Below are 22,948 nucleotides of genomic sequence, written 5' to 3'. Positions count from 1 at the left end.
AAGAGCTCCGCAATATTTGCAATCTATGGTCATTGCTTCTATTTTTATAACCTTGTGAGTTTCATAATCAAGAGTCTCGTCATACTCAAATGCAGCTTTATTAAACAATATCCATGTATTTCTTGTAAATGTTTTATGTTGCTGTGCTGCCCTTTCAGCAACAGTGCGTCTGCGAGATTCGGCCATTTCGTAAGTTTCAGTGGCTATTTGGGACGCCATGTAAGTCGCTTGTTGCTGACGTCGAGCTTGGGACTGTTCTGGAGTTTCAGCAGCCTGTTGAGACGCCAGATACTCCGCATGCTGTTCACGTCGGGCTTGGGACTGTTCTTGAGTTTCAGCAGCCCGTTGAGATGCCAAAAACTCCGCATTCCGTTCACGTCGGGCTTGGGATTGTTCTGGAGTCTCTGCAGCTCTATGTGCCGCACAACGCACCACCTGCTCAAGCCTTCGTTGCTCGGCTTGTTGAGACGTCTCATCACGTCTAATTATTTTCATAGCTCGGGCTTTATTAGAGTTTTGCGAAATGTTAGACTTACGCTTTCGCGGCGTTTTTATAAGTACTAATTACAAAATAGGTTCTTAGTAAAGTTCAAACAAAATACTAAAACAATCTAATTAGTTATATTACGATCGCTGTACAGACAATATCAGTTGTATATGACTGGTCTATGAGGAGCAGCTGTGGCGCGGTTACCCATAGCAACCATTCCCAGTGCTCTGTGGGAGCTGAGAGCAGCCTGCTGGTGCTGTGGGTGACATGCTGCGCTGCACACACACAGGGCTGTGCTGCACACAGGAGGGGAGGACGCCATTTGTGTAGCACTGCTGCCGGTGCTGTCAGGCTGCCGTGTGTGCATCCTCCATGGAGCCGCGCTCCGGTTACTGCCCCTCCCCGTGTGTGAGTCACTTCCCCTCCGCCCAGGTGAGGCGCTCGGAACTTTCCCGGCTGCAGCAGCTGGCACAGGTGAGCGCATGTTTTATTATACGGTGTTATGAGGAGGGACAATGGCGGCGGGGACCCCCTGTGTGAGGACAATGACGGCCCGGTGCCCCCGGGCTACCTGCAGGAGGAAGCCTCACACTCCCCCCGGGCTGTGGGCGCGGGCAGGCCGTGCTGGGACGTGTAGTTCCCTAGTAACCTGTTCCTGACATATGGGCTGTTTTCTGTGTTTTTTTTTTTTTTTTAAGTCTGAAAAAATGTCATAAATTATCCTTCTCCCTTCAGCTGTTTCTAGAGTGTAATGTATCAGGGTGAGCTCATGACTGACAGCTGCCAAAGTTTCTAGGAAATGTCAGTCCCTGGGGGTCGTGTGTGAACCCCCTTTGCCACACTTGTACCTGGCCACGGTATATGATCACCCCTGTATTCTGACTGTGGACAGGCGGCAACTGTGACCTCACTATACAATGATCCACTATGGGCAAATTATTGTATTATCAATCTCTTCTGACTGCTGTAAATCAGCCATTTAAATATCACCCGTGTATGTGTGTATATAAGAGAGCTCTCAGAGGCCAGATTTTTTTCCGACTTAATTGACATGTATCGTTATATTGCGACCAAAATTACATAAAATCATTACAAATTGTAGTCTATATGTTATTCCAATGTATAATCTATATTACTGTAAAGTTTCATGCAAATCCGTCCAGTAGTTTTTTCGTGAAAGAGTAACAAACATACATACTCACAAACTTTCGCATTTATAATATTAGTAGGATGATGAATAAAATTCAACAACAGATATTATCTACAGGTGAAAATAAAAACTATACATAAACAGCCTCAAACTTTGTGGAGGCTAGTTGTATATCATCAAAATTAATATCTTCAAGTTTTTGTAATAAATCTGAGGTGTCCCTTATATATGAAGGTACGGACGTCACAAATTTTCTAAGGATCTTATCTAGATAAACACTACAATTCTGGGTCAATGAGTCAATACTAGACATGATCGGATGACCCTTGAGTGGTGTAAGTCCCTTCTGTGTCTTTGAGAGGGAATAAAAGACAGGTATCATTGGGTACTCAGTTTTCATAAAGTCAAATTCATTTTTTGATATGTCTTAGATGAATGCTTCCGTACGGATGTTCTCTAGCTTCCTCCCAAAACAGGGGGGTCATATCGCTATATAGCATAGGTTGACCCATCCCCATGATATCAAGACACATCTTATAACCAGAGATGGAGCGCATAGCAATATACCTGTTGGTTTTGCGATCTAAACAGGTTCCGGATAGTATCCGAACGGAGGAAATTAACCTCCACCACCAAACTCAATCAATATACTAACAACTAGTGTGGGATATATAAATCCAAACCACCACAAAGAGTAACTAAGGTTTAAAATATATTATATTTATTGGTATTCTTTAAAATTAAAGATATAAAAACAGTGGATAACCCATACCACAGATGTAGGGTGTTAAACCATGAATCATTACAAGAGGTGTATATACATGCTACTACTTGGCAATATATTTGGGAGGTAAATGATACTGAATTGGGCCCTAATATGCATAGAGAGATATATATTTAACAGGTGAACAGATCAATCCACATCAAAAAATATACACATGCATAATAAATAAGAGCCCACATTACCTTAAGCCAATGTTTGTATGAATGAAAGCATGGTAAACACCCACCGCTCCGACGATCGTTTCGACACCTTTTTCAAGGAGCGCTGCTTGAAAAAGGTGTCGAAACGATCGTCGGAGCGGTGGGTGTTTACCATGCTTTCATTCATACAAACATTGGCTTAAGGTAATGTGGGCTCTTATTTATTATGCATGTGTATATTTTTTGATGTGGATTGATCTGTTCACCTGTTAAATATATATCTCTCTATGCATATTAGGGCCCAATTCAGTATCATTTACCTCCCAAATATATTGCCAAGTAGTAGCATGTATATACACCTCTTGTAATGATTCATGGTTTAACACCCTACATCTGTGGTATGGGTTATCCACTGCTTTTATATCTTTAATTTTAAAGAATACCAATAAATATAATATATTTTAAACCTTAGTTACTCTTTGTGGTGGTTTGGATTTATATATCCCACACTAGTTGTTACTGTTGGTTTTGCGGTCCAGGCTGACACGCAAGCATTAGATCATTACTGGCCTGGTCCCGCCTCTTCTGACGCTGCTTTCGATATTTGAAACGCAAAACGTCATCTTCGGCTAGCAAATTCTGGTCCATGGAACTCATGATGACTCTGTTTCCATTATTTGGTCGACAGATGCCGGGCCATGGAACGCAGGACATTATATCCAACCGAGGTATTTAATTGAGGCATGCAGTACACAAGGTGACACACTCCTTTGCACAGACTGGCTATCCGGCATCATCCTCCAATATGGAGTTCTAGGTTTTGTGAATCTGGGAACAATCCTTTCTATTGCACTGATCTAAGTACTATCTATATTTATGTAGTATTGGGTGCCATGCAGTATTTGTTAACCTGTTGAGTGTAAAACATCATTATACTATGTTCACATTTGTTAGTACTCCTGATGAACCTCTGATTTTTGAGGGGAAACACGTTAAGTACGATTAACACACCTATCAGGGTGCCTCAGTTGATCCTGGTATTTGTTTGTGAATTTGCATAGTTATTCTCTATTATTTGAGAAAGATTAAAGCACCTATTAGGGTGCCTCTGTTAATCCTGGTATATTTATGTGGATTTGCATAGAAATGCTTATCCTGTATTATCTTTGAGGCGTTGATTGTGGTGGCTACTATATGGATTTATCTGAGTTTTTGCATTGATTTACAAGTGCTACCATTTGTCATTTATAATGAATGCCAATTGAAGTGTTTTTTTAAATATTTTTCAGCAGGCTATAATAGGACTTACTTTGTGTGATTTTGTATAGGCCCGGTGGTTATACATGTATAGTATTAGGGCCTAATAGGGCACACTAGGATGAGGCGATGTTGAGCTGGGGTGCCATTTGCACAATATAGGGTGCCAACCTCCACGGTCAGGAAGGGAAAAAATTGGGCACAATAGGGCTTATAGATCTTTTGGTGACTTTTACCTTATTTGCACAAAGTAATGCTCCAAATATTATACTACTGTGTCAGCAAGTGTAATGCTGTAGAACCTATGTGATTTTGGTTAAAGATTTTGCCCCTATATATACTAACACATAATTGTGTTATTATTGGTACCTAATAGGGCATATTCGTTTGGCCTGTCTTTCGGCCTAGTATACATTTTGGTGTATTACAGTTTGCAAATACATTTTCTGTGAATTTCTGCGGCATTCCCAGCCAAGATAAATTCAACAAAAAATTCTATTGACTGGCAAATCACTACCATTATTTTAAGTGAAAATTATATTGAATTTTGTGTTGCTTTTCATTATATTGTAAATATCCAGTCTGTTTGCATACAATGACAAAAAAGTGTCACGGTCAGAAATACTATCTATATTGCTTACTTCAGCAGCTCTGGAACACAGGAAATGTTTGTGACCTGTGAGTTGAAGGTCGCTGCTACTGAAGCTTCTTCTTCAGATAAGGAAATCCCAGCATTGGCCATTTTTAAAGCCTGAAAAAGAATGTATCTAAATTACACATTTCACCAACATACTGAGTATAAGTATGAATTCAATTTCTTCATAAGTTTCATCAATGTTCTTTTTATTTTCTTAAACACAGCAAGATGTTAGGGTTATTTTATTAAAAATGCAAGTTTGTTCATAAATGTGTATTATTCCAAATGATCTATTAATATAGTTTCATCAACGTCTATAAATATATATAGTGCTGCAACAGGAGCTCTACGAAAGACAAGTGAAGTAGTGATTACAAGATAGGTAGGAGACCTGCCTGTATAAGTCTAATCTCAATAAGGAATAGTGAAGGCGCAACATTTTAGAGAATAAAGAAAGTCAATTCTTCACTTTTCTCTGCACTATGTAGAAACATAAAGTCTCTTGTCCCTGCATTTATCATTTTCCTCTTCAGTCCCTGACCTAGCTGCTCTCCCCCTGCCAGGGACTTTTGCAGTGACTTATGACTAGTGTTGAGCGATACCTTCCGATATCGGGAAATATCGGATCGGATTGGATCGGACCGATACCCAAACAGTATCGGATATCGCCGATTCCGATACCGGAAACCAATGCAAGTCAATGGGACACAAATATCGGAATAAAAATAAACCCTTTCTTTCCTTGTTGGTTAATTCTACATGAAGGAAAACAACTAAGAATAATGTAGAATGACATGAAAAGCCGGCAATTCAGCAGCGGCATACTCCGGTACCCGACAATTTAGAACAGAAAGAATAGAACATCACACATAGATTAGATAGATAGAAACATGTCAGTCACATATATATGAAGTACAGTGACAGTGTTGGTTACTGTACTTGTCATTTAGTGTAAAGGATTTATTAAAAAAAATAACAGTGTTTTCATGCACCCTCTCTTTAAAAAAGCCGGCCGGCATTTCAGCATTGGTACCCGACAGTTTAGAATAGAAAGAACAGAGAATCACACATAGATTAGATAGCTAGAAACATGTCAGTCACATATATAATAAGTACAGTGACAGTGTTGATTACTGTACTTGTCATTTAGTGTTAAAATAAAGGATTTATTAAAAAAAAAATGGCGTGAGGTTCCCCGTAAGTTTAGGCTCTAGCGGAGGTTAAGCAGACAGCTGGGGCAGATGTTTGAAGCCTGGGAAGGGGGTAATACCCACGGAGCTTCCCAGGCTACTAATATCAGCCCCCAGCAGAATACCTAGCCTTTACTAGCTATTAAAATAGGGGACCCCAAAAAAAATGACGTGCTGTCCCCCCTATTTTAATATCTAGCAAAGGCTAGGTAGACAGCTGGGGGCTGATATTAATAGCCCAGGAAGGGTGCCATGAATATTGGCCCCCTCCCAGGCTAGAAACACCAGCCGTCAGCCGCCCCAGAAATGGCGCATCCATAGGATGTGCCAATTCTGGAACTTAGCCTCGCTCTTCCCACTGCCCTGCAGCGGTGACAGTGGGGTAATAGGGCTGGGGTTGATGTCAGCTTATAATGCCAGCTGACATCAAGCCCAGGTTAGTAATGGAGAGGCGTCTATAAGACACCCCCATTACTAACCCCATAGTCAAAGTTTTTAAAAAAAACACAAACACCCAGAATAAAGTCCTTTAATTGAAATAAAGACACAATTCTTTATTGTTCTAAATTAAACCATACTTACCATCACGCCCATTCCAGCTGAAGCCAACGATCTCCTGCAATAAAAGTAAAATAATAAAGCAACCTCATCCTTACCTTTCCATGGTTCCCACGACGGCTCCTGCTCTGCTACATTCACATGACAGGCTGGATCGCAGCCGAAAGCTGCCATCCAGCTTGCCATGCCGCAGAGACTGAGAAGCGCAGGCATGCTTGCACTCCTCAGTGTCTGGCTGTGACGGCATCCAGATGAGCCGAGTTCATGTCCAATGAACTCAGCTCACCTCATGCACGTCACTGACAGCGTGGGAAAATTCTCCTGCTCAAGCGCTGAGCGCAGGAGAATTTTCCCATGCTGTAAGTGACGTGCATGAGGTGAGCTGAGTTCATTGGATATGAGCTCACCTCATGCACGTCACTGACAGCGTGGGAAAATTCTCCTGTGCTCAGCGCTTGAGCAGGAGAATTTTCCCACGCTGTCAGTGACGTGCATGAGGTGAGCTGAGTTCATTGGACAGGAACTCGGCTCATCTGGATGCCGTCACAGCGAGACACTGAGGAGCGCAAGCATGCCTGCGCTTCTCAGTCTCTGCGGCATGGCAAGCTGGATGGCAGCGTTCTGTTGCGATCCACCGGTCATGTCAATGTAGCAGAGCTGAAGCTGTCGTGGGAACCATGGAAAGGTAAGGATGATGCTGGTTTATTATTTTACTTTTATTGCAGAAGACATTGGCTTCAGCTGGAATGGGCATGATGGTAAGTATGGTTTAATTTAGAACATTAAAAAATTGTGTGTTTATTTAAATTAAAGGACTTTATCTGGGTGTTTGAGGTTTTTTTTTTAACTCTGACTATGGGGTTAGTAATGGGTGTGTCTTATAGACGCCTCTCCATTACTAACCTGGGCTTGATGTCAGCTGGCATTATAAGCTGACATCAACCCCAGCCCTATTACCCCACTGCCACCGCTACAGGGTAGTGGGAAGAGCAAGGCTAAGTGCCAGAACTGGCGCATCCTATGGATGCGCCATTTCTGGGGCGGCTGACGGCTGGTGTTTCTAGCCTGGGAGGGGGCCAATATTCATGGCACCCTTCCTGGGCTATTAATATCAGCCCCCAGCTGTCTGCCTAGCCTTTGCTAGCTATTACAATAGAGGGGACCCCATGTCATTTTTTGGGGGAGGTCCCCCATTTTAATAGCTAGTAAAGGCTAGGTATTAAGCTGGGGGCTGATATTAGTAACCTGGGAAGCTCCGTGGGTATTACCCCCTTCCCAGGCTTCAAACATTTGCCCCAGCTGTCTGCTTAACCTCCGCTAGAGCCTAAAATTATGGGGAACCTCACGCCAATTTTTTTTTTTTTTATAAATCCTTTATTTTAACACTAAATGACAAGTACAGTAATTAACACTATCACTGTACTTATTATATATGTGACTAACATGTTTCTATCTATCTAATCTATGTGTGATGCTCTATTCTTTCTTTTCTTAATTGTCGGGTACCACTGCTGAATTGCCGGCCGGCTTTGTTAAAGAGACGGTGCATGAAAACATTATTATTTTTTTTAATAAATCCTTTACACTATATGACAAGTACAGTAAGCAACACTGTCACTGTGCTTCTTATATATGTGACTGACATGTTTCTATCTATCTAATCTATGTGTGATGCTCTATTCTTTCTGTTGTAAATTGTCGGGTACCGGTGTATGCCACTGCTGAATTGCCGTCCGGCTTTTTTAAAGAGACGGTGCATGAAAACACTATTATTTTTTTTAATAAATCCTTTAACACTAAATGACAAGTACAGTAAGCTGAGCGCTGCCATCCAGCTTGTCATCCTTCAGAGACACTGCAGAGCGCAGGCATTATGGGAACTTCCGATTCCGGTAATCGATATTCTAAAAGTATCGGAACTCAGTATCGGAACTCCGATACCGCGAATATTGGTCGATACCCAATATTTCAGTATCGGAATGCTCAACACTACTTATGACTCATGCTGAGACAATAGACCTCCTGTTTCTAAATACAGCTTAGAAGGATTCAGCTAGTCAGTTTTTAATCACAAGATGTCATAGACCTAATGAAAAAAAGAAGAATTAGCTGGGTAGAAAGGCAAAATGAGCAATTGTAAGTACATCGTGCTATATAATATGATGATTGTGAAATTTAGGTTTGGAGGGTCATGGTTTGTGTCTTACTTTCAATACAACTTTATGCAATATATGAACGATAGCAAGTAAATAGAGAATGTATGTATGCAACTTTGTAGGAGTAACTAGCTCTGAGACTGATACCTTTTGTTATGGTACTTATAAAATTTGTGTAAGTGTAACGAAAGGGGGATCTTGCTCACATATCATTACTATTAAATTAAATTTGATAGAGATTTTCTACATATTTTAATATTTTAACATCTAAATGCAATATAGCCTTTGCCTCTTATTGTATGTTCTTTGTCAGTTGTAAAAAATGATACCAAGTGAACATCTGTGAGAAATAGTGACTTACTGCACAGTCATTGGCTCCATCTCCACACATCCCCACGAAATAACTGTAATACAGAAATGGATACAACACTTTAGAAAGAGATTATGTAACATGCAGCTTTTATATTTATATGTTCCATTGAACTAAATCTCATAAGAAAATGAAAATGTTTATCAGCTTGCCATTTTCATGGCAATTTAGTTTGGAAGATGCATATCCCAAAAGCTTAATTATTGAATATTTAATGTGAACGCTTGATTTTCAGAGATGAGTGGATTTTTTTCAATTCGAATTTGCCAACTTCAACAAATTATAACCAAAAATTAAATTTTCACAAAACTCTATATTGGAAAGTTTGTAATTACTGAGAAAATACACATGGGGGAGAGGAGAGAGAGATAACCCCTCTGACCATAAGAGCTTGCACTGTACAGGCAAGATCAAGAGTGCAGGTGAAATAAAGATACTTTGTAATATATCTTATTAGCAAAATAGGCTTCCTTCCTCACTTATAACATACTTCTTTCTTTCCCCCTTCCTCGTAAACTCATTATCCACTCTGAAAAAAAAACAGATCACATCCATCTTGATCAGACAAGATGAAATACTAGCTTACTGTGGTGTGGCAAAGATTATTATACTTTATGTAGAGGGGGTGGAGAAGAGGACAGAAGAGCAGAGTGAGGAAACAAACAGAGGGAGACATAGAAAGATAGTGGTGAATTTTCTAAGAATTCTTTTATCTAACTCCAGTCTTGGATTCATATCTACACTGATCACTACTACTGTGTAATTTCCTCCATGCTACTGCTGCTGTTCTCTGTGTGCTAAAAAAAGAATGAAGAGCAGCAGTCCATCCCTATGTGCTGTGTATGGAAGATCATAGCTGCGAGTCTCCTCCCACCAGCTCGGAGTAGATTGCAAACTAAAAATAGTTGTTGTAGAAGGGAAAACTGGAGAAAATGAATGATGCAAGGCATATAATGCCCATAAATAAAGTTATTCCTCATGTACAGTGCACACACAGGACAGCTATTCTGAAAGTTAATGAATCTAAAGTTAGCCTTTAAACATGAACAGAGATTTTTTTGGCCAAGAGCCTGCTTCGGACTAGTCATTCGAAACGCATGGTCTGAAATGTTTTATCTGAAACGCCGCAGCACACAGACCAATGTTGAATTGGAAGTTAAGATGAGAGTTCTCCACAAAGTCAGAGTGACCGTGTGAAAAAAACACTCAGCATGCGCCAGTCTATTCCGTTTTTTTGGATGTGACTTGCCCATTCAAATCTATGAGTGCGCAAAAAATGGATTCCATATGGATCGTCTGTATTGGATTTGTTTTTTTTACAGACACATCGCAATTCTTAACATAGGAAACTGTATTTGGTCTTGTAAATGTTTTTAAATATTGAATTATAAAAACTAATGCCATAAAAATGTCATGAGGATGTAAAAAAGAAACATACAGATGACACATGTATAGCACACATATGGAATGTGGATGACAATATGGATGCAAATTATCTGTTTTTTTTCTGGATTAAAAATGGATGATTTTTTATATGCTCATTTGAAGTCAGCCTAAAACATACATTGCCTGAATCACGCAGCCGGTGTCTGATTCCTGGTGCCCCGTGGTTCGAGCAGCATGAATCAGCTGACAGGTTACCTTTAAGAAGATGAGATACAGTAATATGTGCCATACTACCAAGTGAACCTGTGACACTGGATTAAAAGAATAGATCATCCTATCTGAATCAGAAAAGCACATCCTACATAAACTACATAAACAAATGGGACAATTAATGAAGTATAATTCTCAGTAAATGAAAATGCTTACTTGCAATTCAAATATTTTTACAAAAGTACCTACTTTCACATACCGGCAATAGTCATACTTACTCAAGTTTCCTAAATTCATCAATAATTGTTGATTTCTGCCCTGGAGACATTCGTGCAAAAACGGTGCCATTCATTAATATCTGTATAAAAATACAAAGGCATTAAATGTTATGAAATATGCAACAAACTTATAGCATGTATAAGTAATAATATGTTGTATCTAACATATAACTCTGTAGGGACATATCATTTGATTTGCATTGATAGGTAAGGTCACTTTGTAACATTGCTGAACAATTTTTGATACCGTTTTGCATCAGATGAGGTTCATACATGCAGTTTTATCAACCGATCACTTGCTTTCACTAAAAATCTGTAAATTAAGCCTAAGGCCAGGTTCAGAGGGCTATATTAAAATTCAGCCCAATCACCTCCATAACTGTATGTACTATTCTGGTCTGTAAAATAGAATAGTGCCTGGGTGATTTTCCTTGTGAGGTCTAAGAAAGAGATTATTTTGTAACATACTGTATTTGTACAATTTTTATTATATCTTACTTTTGGCAACAAATCATGGAAATGTTTTTCTAGATTTTCATATGTCTTTCCACTCATTGAAAAACGATAATCACTGTATTGGTCTGTGTTTTGTGTATCTCCAACATTGATGCAAGGATCCTACAAAAAAATCGGGAAATATAATTGACATATTTTTTTTTACATTAAATTGAAATGTAAACATTTTATAGATACATAGTAGCATCTTTCACATTCATCAGTATTCAGTCTAGCCATTCAACCTGACCAAATGTGATGTTATCATCAGGTTATAGTTACATTGCACAAGTAGATTGTAATTGGCATTGTTCTTCGTCTGTGAGAGCATGTGACTGTGAAAAGTCAAGTTTACTCAATGTCATGGGTTTTAGATTTTGGAGCAGCCACAGTGCGATCACCTCTCTAAGATCATAACTCCAGTTCCATGATTTTCTAATGCTTTATATTATGTTGTGTAGATCAACTGAAGTCACTCATATTTTGTTTTAGTTAAAAGTATATATCTATTTCATGTAGGATATGGAATCACTTTATAATCTGTGGTGGTCCTGTATATGGAGCCCCCATGATCCTGAGTATAAAATGCTACCTAGCAAAGAAGTCCCCACATGCAGGGAAAGATGCTGAAGGAGCCACAGTACTAAATCATTCCGGACTTTCATATTCAAAATTATGAAGTCATGGCAAATCCTAGCATTACTGACTGAGGTGGACTTACCATTAAAATACAACTTTTATTTAATTACTTAATGTGGAGTTCAAATCCTAGCATTACCCTTGTATGCTATAACTTTAATACATATGAAAAACCATTTGCAAATTTTGATGGTATTGTCTTTCAGGGTCGCCAATGAAATCAGGTGAGTGACAAACATTGTGGCCATTTCTCATGTTGTCTTTAAATTGTTTCAAAGCCAAAGAGGACCTAAGACCATAAACCTAGATCCATGATGCAATTACACTACATGGTATGTTGGTTAATGACCTTTATCATATATATATATATATTTATATATATATATATATATATATATGTATATATTTTATTTTTGTATTCAATTTTGGATTCAGATATGAATATAATTTGTGGACTACTTCTAAGATTAGAATGTATGATAGGATGATTTATTTATTTATATGTGTACGCTAGATGTATACAAGCAAAAATCATCTACAGGAGGTTGGAACACTGTGCCAACCAGGAGAGAGGACAGTGTGTGGACATGGACATGAAGACCCTTGGTGAGAAACTTAAAGCACATTCATAAAAGGGGAGACAGGGAATAGCAAGAAGAACCAAAAAATAAATGAAACTAGAATAACCTTCCAGAAACCTAAAAGTGGTAAAAGGAAAATGTGCTGGGAAGGTAGACAAACAGACACACAGCAATAATATAATGGTATAAGTTTAGAAGGGTAAATCCCTTAGGTAAAAGGCTAAAACTCTTATGTACAAATCTACCTTGATATATAGCCAGCAAGTAAGTGCAGTAAAGGGATAATATATAAAGCCCCACCCATAGCGTGATAGGGCAAATCAAAATAGGAAAATGGAAGACACCTGGAAAGGAGCAAACGAAGAAGGGAGAATATAGACAGTAGGAACAATCAGAATTTGGACAGGGAAGTAAAAGAGCAATAGTTCAACAGACAGAAGAACCGTCCACAAAGCAACAGGTCACCAGATCAAATCGCCAAACTGAGCCATTACAGACAACCTGCTTCTACATAGAGCTTAGAAGGATTCAACTATTCAGTTTTTAATCATATGATGTCACAGACCTAATGGAAAAAGAAGCATTAACTGGGCAAAATGAGCAATTATAAGTACACAGTGCTATATAATATGATTGCAATATATTAAGAGGATAAAAACTTTGGTGGGAGTGCTTCTTTAATAAAAAATGTTAAAACATAGGAATTTTAAAACCAAGGTACTTTAAGTTCTTTTTCATCATCTGGGTATTCCAGAAGTTTCCAGGTTAGAGAAGCTGGGGTAGAGCCCTCAGGTCCACTGGCTTCAAGGAGAACCACTTTTCTTCCTTCAGGAATCATTCCACAGTTCTTAGCAACTGTGGTCGCTGTCTGTATGTTGTCCCCTGAAACACATAATTACAATTATATTATGGATTTTTGATGCTCATCAGATGTTTTCATATATAGCAAGGAAAAATGAGGGACTCATGCCCCATCCACTATTTCTTTAAAACAGTCACCTCTTTATTTGACAATATATTTAAAAAATCTATTGAAAATGGTATTCCATATACGTTACAGACTGACACCTTTCTGGCATCTTCAGCACCCTTAGTCATAGTCTATTTCTGCAGTAATGGCAAAACCTTTTAAAACCAGAAGCATCCAATCAGGTTTGATAACATCAACAGAGTCATTTTGCTAAGTAAACTACGGGCAATTTCATGTTGGGGCTGCTGCACTGATTAATATGATACCTGAGGTGAAGAAATCCGTCTTGTGGTTCTTTGTAATCAGTGTTTGCAGTTTTGAGTTAATGATATGCTCGTGCTCCGCGGCGGGCCTGTAGGCAGGATGTTATCCTGGTGCTCTAGGCCAGATAAGCAAGAAAAGACATGCCCACAGCCCCCCCCTGTCTCTCTGTCTGTCTGTCTCTATGAGGAACTTACTTGTGCTTCAGGGCGGGCGTTTAAGCAGGTCTTTTCTTGCTGATCTGGCCTAGAGCACCAGGATAAGACCCTGCCTACAATCCCGCCCCGGAGCACGAGCAGCCTCAACATGACACTGCCTGTAGTTTACTTAGCAGAATCCTGCTGACAGGTTCGCTTTAAGCTACCTATGACATAAAAAAACCCATCTCCATTGAAAGATGACGGACCTGAGGGGGAACATGTTTTTGCAGGATGATTTGAACTAATTCCTGATAGCATTTCGGGTATATAAAGTAACATTTTTTCCTCGCTTTTAAGGCTATGTTCACGCACTTTACATTGAACACTGGGGTTTCTGTATAAATCACCCCAAAATAAGATTCAGATTAAAGCCTTAACAAACTATTCACTTTAAAGAAGCAGAAGAGGTAACTTTGGAACCTGCCTGGTCTATGTCCTAGCAGTGTCCTTTGCAGGTGTGCATACAACTGTGGTCAACCACACTTTTGTGGGCTAAATAGACATCCAGAAAGATGGACATGGTAGGAACAGAGGCCACACAGAGTCCACAGTGACCCCATCTGCCTCATTTTAATGAATGACCCCGATCGGAGACCTCATCTGAATTACATTTTTGGAGAATTTATGTGGAAACCAAGACGTAAGCGCTCAGCGCTGTAAAGAAACATGTGTGAAACAAACCAGAGTATGTTTCAAGTAAGCTTCTTCAAGAAGAAATGAATTCTTTTTGAAATTTACAGAAATTCGCATTCTTCAGAATGATACTCACCTCACCACCTACCTGTCTCGCCTCCCTCAGAGACTACCATCCAGTCGTCTCTGCCTCTTTTCTGCTTTCCCTGTGGCTTGCAATTTCTTTGGCTTCCTCACTCCAGGATGTGGCTTTCTGTGTGACTGGGCCCCCCAACAACACGCCATTACAATGTGATTTCACATAGTGAAATCAGAAGGCTAGTAGAGCCAGAAGCCATGGCCGAGAGTGAAGAGGATGAAAAGAATGCGTGCAACGGACGAATGGGGAAAGAATAACATATAGTAACATAGTAACATAGTTTTTAAGGTTGAAGGAAGACTAAGTCCATCTAGTTCAACCCATAGCCTAACATGTTGATCCAGAGGAAGGCAAAAAAAAACCATGTGGCAAACACTAAGCTCCACATTGGGGAAAAAAATTCCTTCCCGACTCCATACAACAATCAGACTAGCTCCCTGGATCAACGCCCTATCAAGGAATCTAGTATATATAACCTATAATATTATACTTTTCAAGAAAGGCATCCATGCCCTTCTTAAATTTTAATAGTGAATCACTCATTACAACATCATGCGGCAGAGAGTTCCATAGTCTCACTGCTCTTACAGAAAAGAATCCCCGTCTGTGATTATGATTAAACCTTCTTTCCTCCAGACGTAGAAGATGCTCCCTTGTCCCCGTCTCTGGCCTCAGAGTAAAAAGATCAGTAGAAAGGTCTTTGTACTGTCCATTCATATACTTGTACATAGTAATAAGATCACCCCTAAGCCTTCTTTTTTCCACAGTAAATAACCCCAAGTGTAATAACCTGTCTTGGTATTGCAGAGCCCCCAGTCCTCTAATAACCTTGGTCGCCCTTCTCTGCACCCGCTCTAGTTCAGCTATGTCTTTCTTATACACTGGAGACCAAAACTGTACACAGTATTCTAAGTGTGGTCGCACAAATGACTTGTATAGAGGTAAAATTATGTTCTCCTCATGAGCATCTATGCCTCTTTTAATGCATCCCATTATTTTATTAGCCTTTGCAGCAGCTGCCTGACACTGGCCACTAAACGTGAGCTTGTCGTCCACCAATATACCCAAGTCTTTTTCATTTACAGTTTTGCCCAGTGTTTTACAAATAAGCATATAATTAAACATTTTATTTCCCCTACCCAAGTACATTACTTTACATTTATCCCCATTAAAGCTCATTTGCCATTTATCGGCATAATAGGCAAGGAGAACACAGTGGGCTTTGTCGATTGCGGGTCAGGTGAATGGTGAGTTGAGTATTTATTTATTTTATATCTTTCATTTACTATGCTCTGTGTCTGGAAGGAAGTTGAAGAGAATAACTTTGCTGTGAATACAATTTCTCTGTAAAATCCACGTAATTTGTCAAATTTTTGTCTTATCAGATTGATCATCTGTTCTCTTAAGCAGCTTTATCAGCTAGTCACCTGGAAAGGATTTTCAACAGTCTTAAAGGTGTTCCAAAAGGTGATGAGCACTTATTGACTGCTTTGACTTCAAACTGTTGACTAACTCATCCCAAAAACATCTCAGCTAGTTCGTCAGATGACTTAGGAGACCATGTCATCTTACACAGCGCTACCACCCTCTCTTTCTTGGTCATGTAATCATTACACTCCCTGAAGGCGTGATTTTGGTTGTTTTTCTGTTGTAACACAAATATTGGTCCTGCTAAGTGCAAACCAGATGGTATGGCATGTTATTGCAAAGTTCAGCCATAGTCATACTGGATAAGAGTGCCTTGAATTTGGAATAGATCACCAACAGTGTTACCAGCAGAAAACCCTACAACATCACTTCTCCCCCTTTACGCTTCACAGTGCGTACCACTTATGAATAAACCATCCGCTCACCTTTTCTGCGTCTCACAAGACATGGTGGCTTGTACCAAAAATCAGAAATTCTGACTCATTAGACCACAGTACTGATTTTCATTGATGTAATTGTCAGAACCCTTATGTTAGTTTTTTCTATCTTGTGTTTTGCGGTCACGTGACCATCTGCCTTTATATTCCAGCTCAGCCCTTCTGGCTGTGCTGGACTTCAGTGTGGTTTCACTGTTTCTCTAGCCAGGTGCTTCGGTGCCTATCTCTGTCAGTTTCTTGGTCCTCTGGGACCTCTAGTACTTTTTGTCAGTTTGTCTTTTGTGTTCTGCAACTACTTCTGTTTAGGAGGTGTCCCATTTTTGTTCCAGTCCTTAGTTCTTTTAGGGACCCCTCTCTTAATTCTATAGGTCTTCGTTCAGACTAGCCGAGGACTAGGCGGGTCTGTTCACTAGGAACAGGCAGCCCGAAACATCGTAGGAATTCAGCTTAGTCTTACTGTAGGGACAGCTTTCACCTATCTTTCCTTAGTACTTGTTGCAGATCATAACAGTAAGTCCAGCCCAAACAACTAAAAGGAAAGAAATTCGGGGATCAGTATGGTTTCCATCCAGGATTTGGCTCAACGCCTGCAGGAATTGTCTCTGGAGGTGGCCAAGCTTCAGCAACATGTGAGTAGCTGTCCTGGAGCGCATTTTGTCGAACCCAAGGTAGGACTGCTTGATGTTTTTTATGGTAAACAGCAAGATTTTTTTTCCTTTAAAAATGCTTTTTTTTATTTTTTCTTTTGAGACCAAGGTCCTCTGGGAATGAATCACAGCGCATTGGTTTTATTAAGTCACTTTTGCGCAATGAACCACAGGGGTAGGCCTTTTCTCTCCAGCCCAATGATCCGTGTTTAAGGTCTGTTGAAGATTTTTTTTCTGCTATCGGGCTATTATATGACGATCCTGATCTAATCACATCTGCTGAATCTGAACTTAGATGTTTGAATCAGGGGTCAGATGATGTTGAAAATTATTGCACACATTTCAGGAGATGGGCTTCAGAAGTTAAGTGGAATGATCCGGCATTGAGATGTTTATTTCTTGCTGGTCTGAGTGAAAGGGTTAAGGATTTGCTAATTACATTCCCTGCACCTGAGATTCTGCAGGAAGCTATGCAGTTAGCTATTCGTGTGGACAGAAGACTGAGGTACAGGCTCAATGAGGTAAAGACTCCTGTAATGTCAGGTCCTAGTCCCCAGAAAATCGGCTCTGACGGCGGGGAACAGATGGAAGTTGGGGCGATGTCAATCCGCTCTCAAGAAAGAGATCGGAGATTCGCCGAGGGATTGTGTCTTTATTGTGGTAAAGCTGACCATTTGATTAAGTATTGTGAGCGTCGTTTAAGTAAAGAAAAATAGGTCAGCTACACCCGTATAGCTTGTTTACGCTCTGCAGGAGTATTTCTTTCTGGGAGTACTACTCTGCAGGGAGATTTGATTGAATCTCAGGTATTTGTGGATTGTGGTTCAACACTTAATGTGATTGATAAAGGGTTTTTGGAAAAACTTAAATTGAAATCCAAACCTTTGTCATCACCTATTTCTGTGGTTGCAATTGATAACACTCCTTTGAAATGTATTACTCACAAGACTGCTGCATTTCCCCTCACAATCAATGGAGTTCACCAAGAAATTTTGGACTTGGTTGTTTTGGATAATTTGCCCTCTCCAGTTGTTCTAGGATTGCCTTGGTTAAGACTGCACAATCCTTTATTGGACTGGTCTATTAATATGATTAAGTCTTGGAGTCCGAAGTGCTATGATAAATGTTGTAAAGGTCGCATTGCGGCTGTGGAAAAAGGGGAATTACTGGTACCTATTCAAAATTTTTGGAGGGTGTTTTCGGAGGAGGAATCGCAAGTTTTACCTCCTCATAGGGATTATGATTGCGCCATTGAGTTTGTTCCGGGTGCTACTCTTCCCAAAAGTTGCTTGTTTAATCTGACTATCCCTGAAAGAAAGGCCTTGGAGGAGTACATGCAGACTAGCCTGGCTGCTGGTCACATTAGACCTTCTAAGTCGCCTGTGACAGTTGGATTCTTCTTTGTTAAAAAAAAGGACGGCAGTTTACGTCTATGTCTGGATTTTCGTGAAATTAATAAGATTACCGAACGCAATTCCTACCCATTGCCGTTAATTCCTGACTTGTTTAACCAGTTAGTGAGAGTCAAGTGGTTCTCCAAAATTGATCTCCGGGGGGCATACAATTTGTTACATGTGAAGGAGGGTGGTGAATGGAAAACTGCTTTTAACACTTCGGTAGGTCATTTTGAGAATCTGGTGATGCATTTTGGTCTTACCAATGCACCTGCATTTTTTCAGAACCTTATTAATGACATCCTGAGACCTTTGATTGGTAAGAATGTGATTGTGTATTTGGATGACATTTTGATTTATTCACCAGATCTAGAGTCCCATTGGCAGAGTGTACGTGAAGTTTTGCAGTTATTGAGTGATAATTCACTCTTTGCTAAGCTGGAGAAATGTGAGTTTGCTGTGCTGAAAATTAGTTTTTTTGGGCTACATTGTCTCCAGCGAGGGCTTTGAGATGGACCCTGTGAAGGTTCAGGCTGTGCAGGAATGGCCTAGGCCTATTGGTTTGAAATCTATACAGAGATTTTTGGGTTTTGCCAATTATTACAGGAAATTCATTAAGATTTTTTCTGTAATTGTTAAACCGCTAACCGATCTCACCAGGAAAGGTGCGAATACGGCCCAGTGGACTACTGAGGCCATTGAAGCGTTTGAGTATCTCAAAGAGAGGTTCAGTTCTGCCCCTACCTTATGCAGCCTAATGAGACCAAGTCTTTTTTGGTCAAGGTCGATGCTTCATCGGTGGGGGTCGGAGCAGTTTTGTCTCAGGAGAACAAGGGTGGAGTACATCCTTGCGCCTTCTTTTCGAAAAAAATTTCAGAAACCGAACTGAATTATGATTTTGGAAATCGGGAGTTGCTGGCTATTAAACTTGCGTTTGAACATTGGCGTCATTTTTTGGAAGGTGCTAGATTTCCTATTCAGGTTTTCACAGATCATAAGAATTTGATCTATCTGGATGCTGCCAAGCGCTTGAATGCCCATCAAGCTAGGTGGGCACTTTTTTTTTCTAGGTTTCATTTTTCTGTTACCTATATCCCTGGTGCTAAGAATGTTAAAGCCGATGCATTATCTCCCAGCTTCTCTCCTATGGTCGGTGCCGAGGAGGAGGAGAGCATTTTACAGAAAGGAGAGGTGGTGGCGGCTTTGGACTCCGTTTTGGAGAATGGTATTCAGAATGCTCAAGATGATGCTCCATCTAACACTTCCCATGGGGGGTTGTTCGTGCCTAGAGCCTTTAGGAGAGATTTGTTTGTGTAGTGTCATGAGTCTCGGTTGGCAGGTCATCCAGGAGTTTCGGAGAATAAGAGACTTATCAGTCGCAGTTTTTGGTGGCCTGGATGGCAGAAGGAAGTCATCAAGTGGGTGCGCCAGTGTACTGTGTGTGCTAGGTCAAAGGCTTCACATACTCCTGCTGCTTGGTTGCTTTGCCCTCTGGAGGTTCCTAGTGCGCCTTGGACGCATCTCACTATGGATTTTATTACTGATCTTCCTGTGTCCGAGGGTTTTACTGTTATCTGGGTGGTCGTGGACCATTTTAGTAAGATGTGTCATTTGGTTCCATTCATTAAGTTGCCCTGCGCCAAGACACTCACTAAGGCTTTTGTTAAGGAGATTGTCAAGCTCCATGGCGTTCCCACGGATATTATTTCTAATAGAGGACCTCAGTTTGTGGCTCACTTTTGGCGTGCTTTTTGTGACAGGTTGGGAGTCCATTTGTCATTTTCGTCAGGTTATCATCCTGTGTCGAATGGACAGACTGAAAGAAAGAACCAGGATGTTGAACAGTTTTTGCGTTGTTTTGTGGCGGACAATCAAGAGGTGTGGTCTGAGTTTCTGCCTCTCGCAGAATTTGCTATTAACAATCATACATCCTCCTTAGCTGGGTGTTCTCCTTTTTTTTATTGTACTGGGAGACATCCATCTTTTGGTTCGTTCTCCAAATTGGGGTCGGCGGTGCCGGAGGAGGAGAATTTTTCCGGTGATTTGGAGAGAGTTTGGACTAATGTACGTTGCAACCTTCAAGAGGCTAACAAGAAGTCCAAGAAGTATTTTGACAGGAATCGTAAAGAGGTTTTGTTTACTGTGGTTGACATGGTTTGGTTATCCTTGAAGAACCTGCGGTTGAGGATTCCCTCTAAAAAACTGGGTCCTAAGTTTGTGGGTCCATTTAAAGTGCTTCAGGTTGTTAACCCGTCTTCTGTTAGGTTGGATGTCCCTACTTCCTGGAAGATTAATCCTGTGTTTCATGTTTCCTTGTTGAAAAAGGCTGACGTGTCAGATAGGGACGCCACTGTCACAGTTCCTCCTGTGGTGGAAGACGGCGAATTTGAAATTTCGCGTATCTTGAATTCTAGATGGCATAGAGGGAGATTACAGTACCTTGTCTAAGGGAAGGGTTTCGGTCCCGGAGACAGCTCCTGGGTAAGGACGGATGATGTCTCTGCTCCTAGGCTTGTTAAAGCTTTCCACAGGAGGTTTCCAGATAGGCCTAGGCCTGGAGGATCCGGAGGATCCTCATAAAAGAGGGGGTACTGTTAGAACCCTCCTGTTAGTTTTTTCTATCTTGTGTTTTGCGGTCACGTGACCATCTGCCTTTATATTCCAGCTCCGCCCTTCTGGCTGTGCTGAACTTCAGTGTTGTTTGACTGTTTTGCTAGCCTGGTGCTTCGGTGCCTATCTCTGTCGGTTTCTTGGTCCTCTGGGACCTCTAGTACTTTTTGTCAGTTTGCCTTTTGTGTTCTGCAACTAGTTCTGTTTAGGAGGTGTCCTATTTTTGTTCCAGTCCTTAGTTCTTTTAGGGACCCCTACCTTAATTCTATAGGTCTTCGTTCAGACTAGCCGAGGACTAGGCGGGTCTGTTCACTAGGAACAGGCAGCCGACTACATTGTAGGGATTCATCTTAGTCTTACTGTAGGGACAGCTTTCCCCTATCTTTCCTTTGTACTTCTTGCAGATCATAACAGTAATGTCCTGTTCTCGTCATGCTTAGCCAACACAAATCTTTTCTTCTTGTTTGTGGTCCTCAACAGTGGCTTGTTTGCAACAATTCAATCAATAAAGCCTGCTTCTTGCAGTCTCATCTGGACAGCTAATGTTAAGCTGTGTCTGCCACTTGATGTCTGTTCATATCTGAAGTGATGTCAATTTGTGGTTTCTGTAGCTGGTATCTCTGCTTAACGTATCATTTGCAGCAAAGGTAATTATTCGTCTCTCTTTCTTGGGGGGCGGTCTTCATGATCATCATATCATTATGACTAGTGATGGGAAAGCACTAAAATGCTCGGGTGCTCGACGCTCGGGTCGAGCACATTGGAATACTCGGATGCTCGACCCGAGCAGCGAGCCAAATGTAAGTCTCGGGGAAACTTGAGCATTTTTCACGCGGCTCCCCCGGCGGTCTGCAGAGGGCCTAAAAATTGCCCAAATCGATGGGAAAAGTGCTTAAATGACATGGGGACAGCATGGGGAAGATCCTGGAAGCATTTCTGACTCCCAGGTCACTTCTGTCAACAACGTTGTCAGAGGTATTACGCTACTTTTACGGACTCACAATAAAACATACCAAAACAAAACCAAAATGGATTTTCCTGGGAAATATGTTAAGGAACATTCTTTCCAGGGTAATGACTTGTATATAAAGCAAAATAAATAACCAAAAAAAAAATGCTCCTCCACACCTTGGGCTATGTTCACACGTAGCATTTTTGATGCGTTTTTTCACTTTTGCATTGCTTTCAACCATGACAAATGCATTCACCAGGAAATGTCATTTTAACATTTTACAACCTTATCTGGCCACGTGGTGTGTGAGATATCATCAGACACATAGTGTTTCATTTATGAAGGAGGGACTCTGAAAGTCACAAAGCCTATTTTTATAGGGCCATCTGGCGGCCTTTACTATTCTTAAAAGGCCAGCAGTCGGCCTTCACTATTCTTACAGAGCCATCAGCCGGCTATGTTTTATTGTTCCCAATAATAAAGAGTGGGACTCCTATACTGTTATTGCGTATGCAGTGAGTGGCAGGGCTGCCCAAAATTTGGACGCACCCCAATATCCCTTTGAAGAGAATTAGACGAGGGCCTCCTGAAAACAATGTTCCCATTATTAGGAAGTAGATCTCCCATTGTGTTTGGCTATGCAGTGAATGCAAGGGTTCCAAAAATTTGGAGGCACTCCAATGCCCCTTGGAAGAGACGTGGAGGTCAAAGGGCCTCCTGAAAACAATGTTCCCATTTTTAGGAAGTGGGTCTCCATTGTGTTTGCCTATGCAGTGAATGCAAGGGTTGCCAAAAATTGGGAGGCACTTCAATGCCCTTTAGAAGAGACGTGGAGGAGGGCCTCATAAAAAATGTTCCCATTAGAAAATAGCGGGTCTCCTATACTTGTAATGCCAAATCAATAAGTGTATGGGCTGACAAACATTTAGCCATAGGGGATATACATGAACATACTG

The 22,948-nt window shown here is 40.7% G+C and overlaps 1 protein-coding gene across 1 annotated transcript in view; it reads right to left on the bottom strand.

Moving 5' to 3' along the window:
• Positions 1 to 22,948, bottom strand: part of LOC141259319 (probable cation-transporting ATPase 13A4) — a 279,585-nt gene that overhangs the window by 56,968 nt on the left and 199,669 nt on the right. Inside the window, exons 19-23 of the mRNA XM_073675074.1 lie at positions 13,043 to 13,203; positions 11,105 to 11,224; positions 10,607 to 10,686; positions 8,724 to 8,766; positions 4,463 to 4,572 (exon numbers count right to left, since the gene is read on the bottom strand). Coding sequence (XP_073531175.1) covers positions 4,463 to 4,572; positions 8,724 to 8,766; positions 10,607 to 10,686; positions 11,105 to 11,224; positions 13,043 to 13,203 — 514 coding nt within the window. The remainder of the gene's footprint in view (positions 1 to 4,462; positions 4,573 to 8,723; positions 8,767 to 10,606; positions 10,687 to 11,104; positions 11,225 to 13,042; positions 13,204 to 22,948) is intronic.

Source organism: Phyllobates terribilis, unplaced genomic scaffold (assembly GCF_046119375.1).
Source record: "Phyllobates terribilis strain yellow unplaced genomic scaffold, ASM4611937v1 Scaffold_3__8_contigs__length_932513732, whole genome shotgun sequence".
Lineage (NCBI taxonomy): Eukaryota > Metazoa > Chordata > Amphibia > Anura > Dendrobatidae > Phyllobates > Phyllobates terribilis.
The sequence above is the reverse complement of the archived record's forward strand: the minus strand, read 5'-3'. Positions and strand labels throughout refer to the sequence as shown.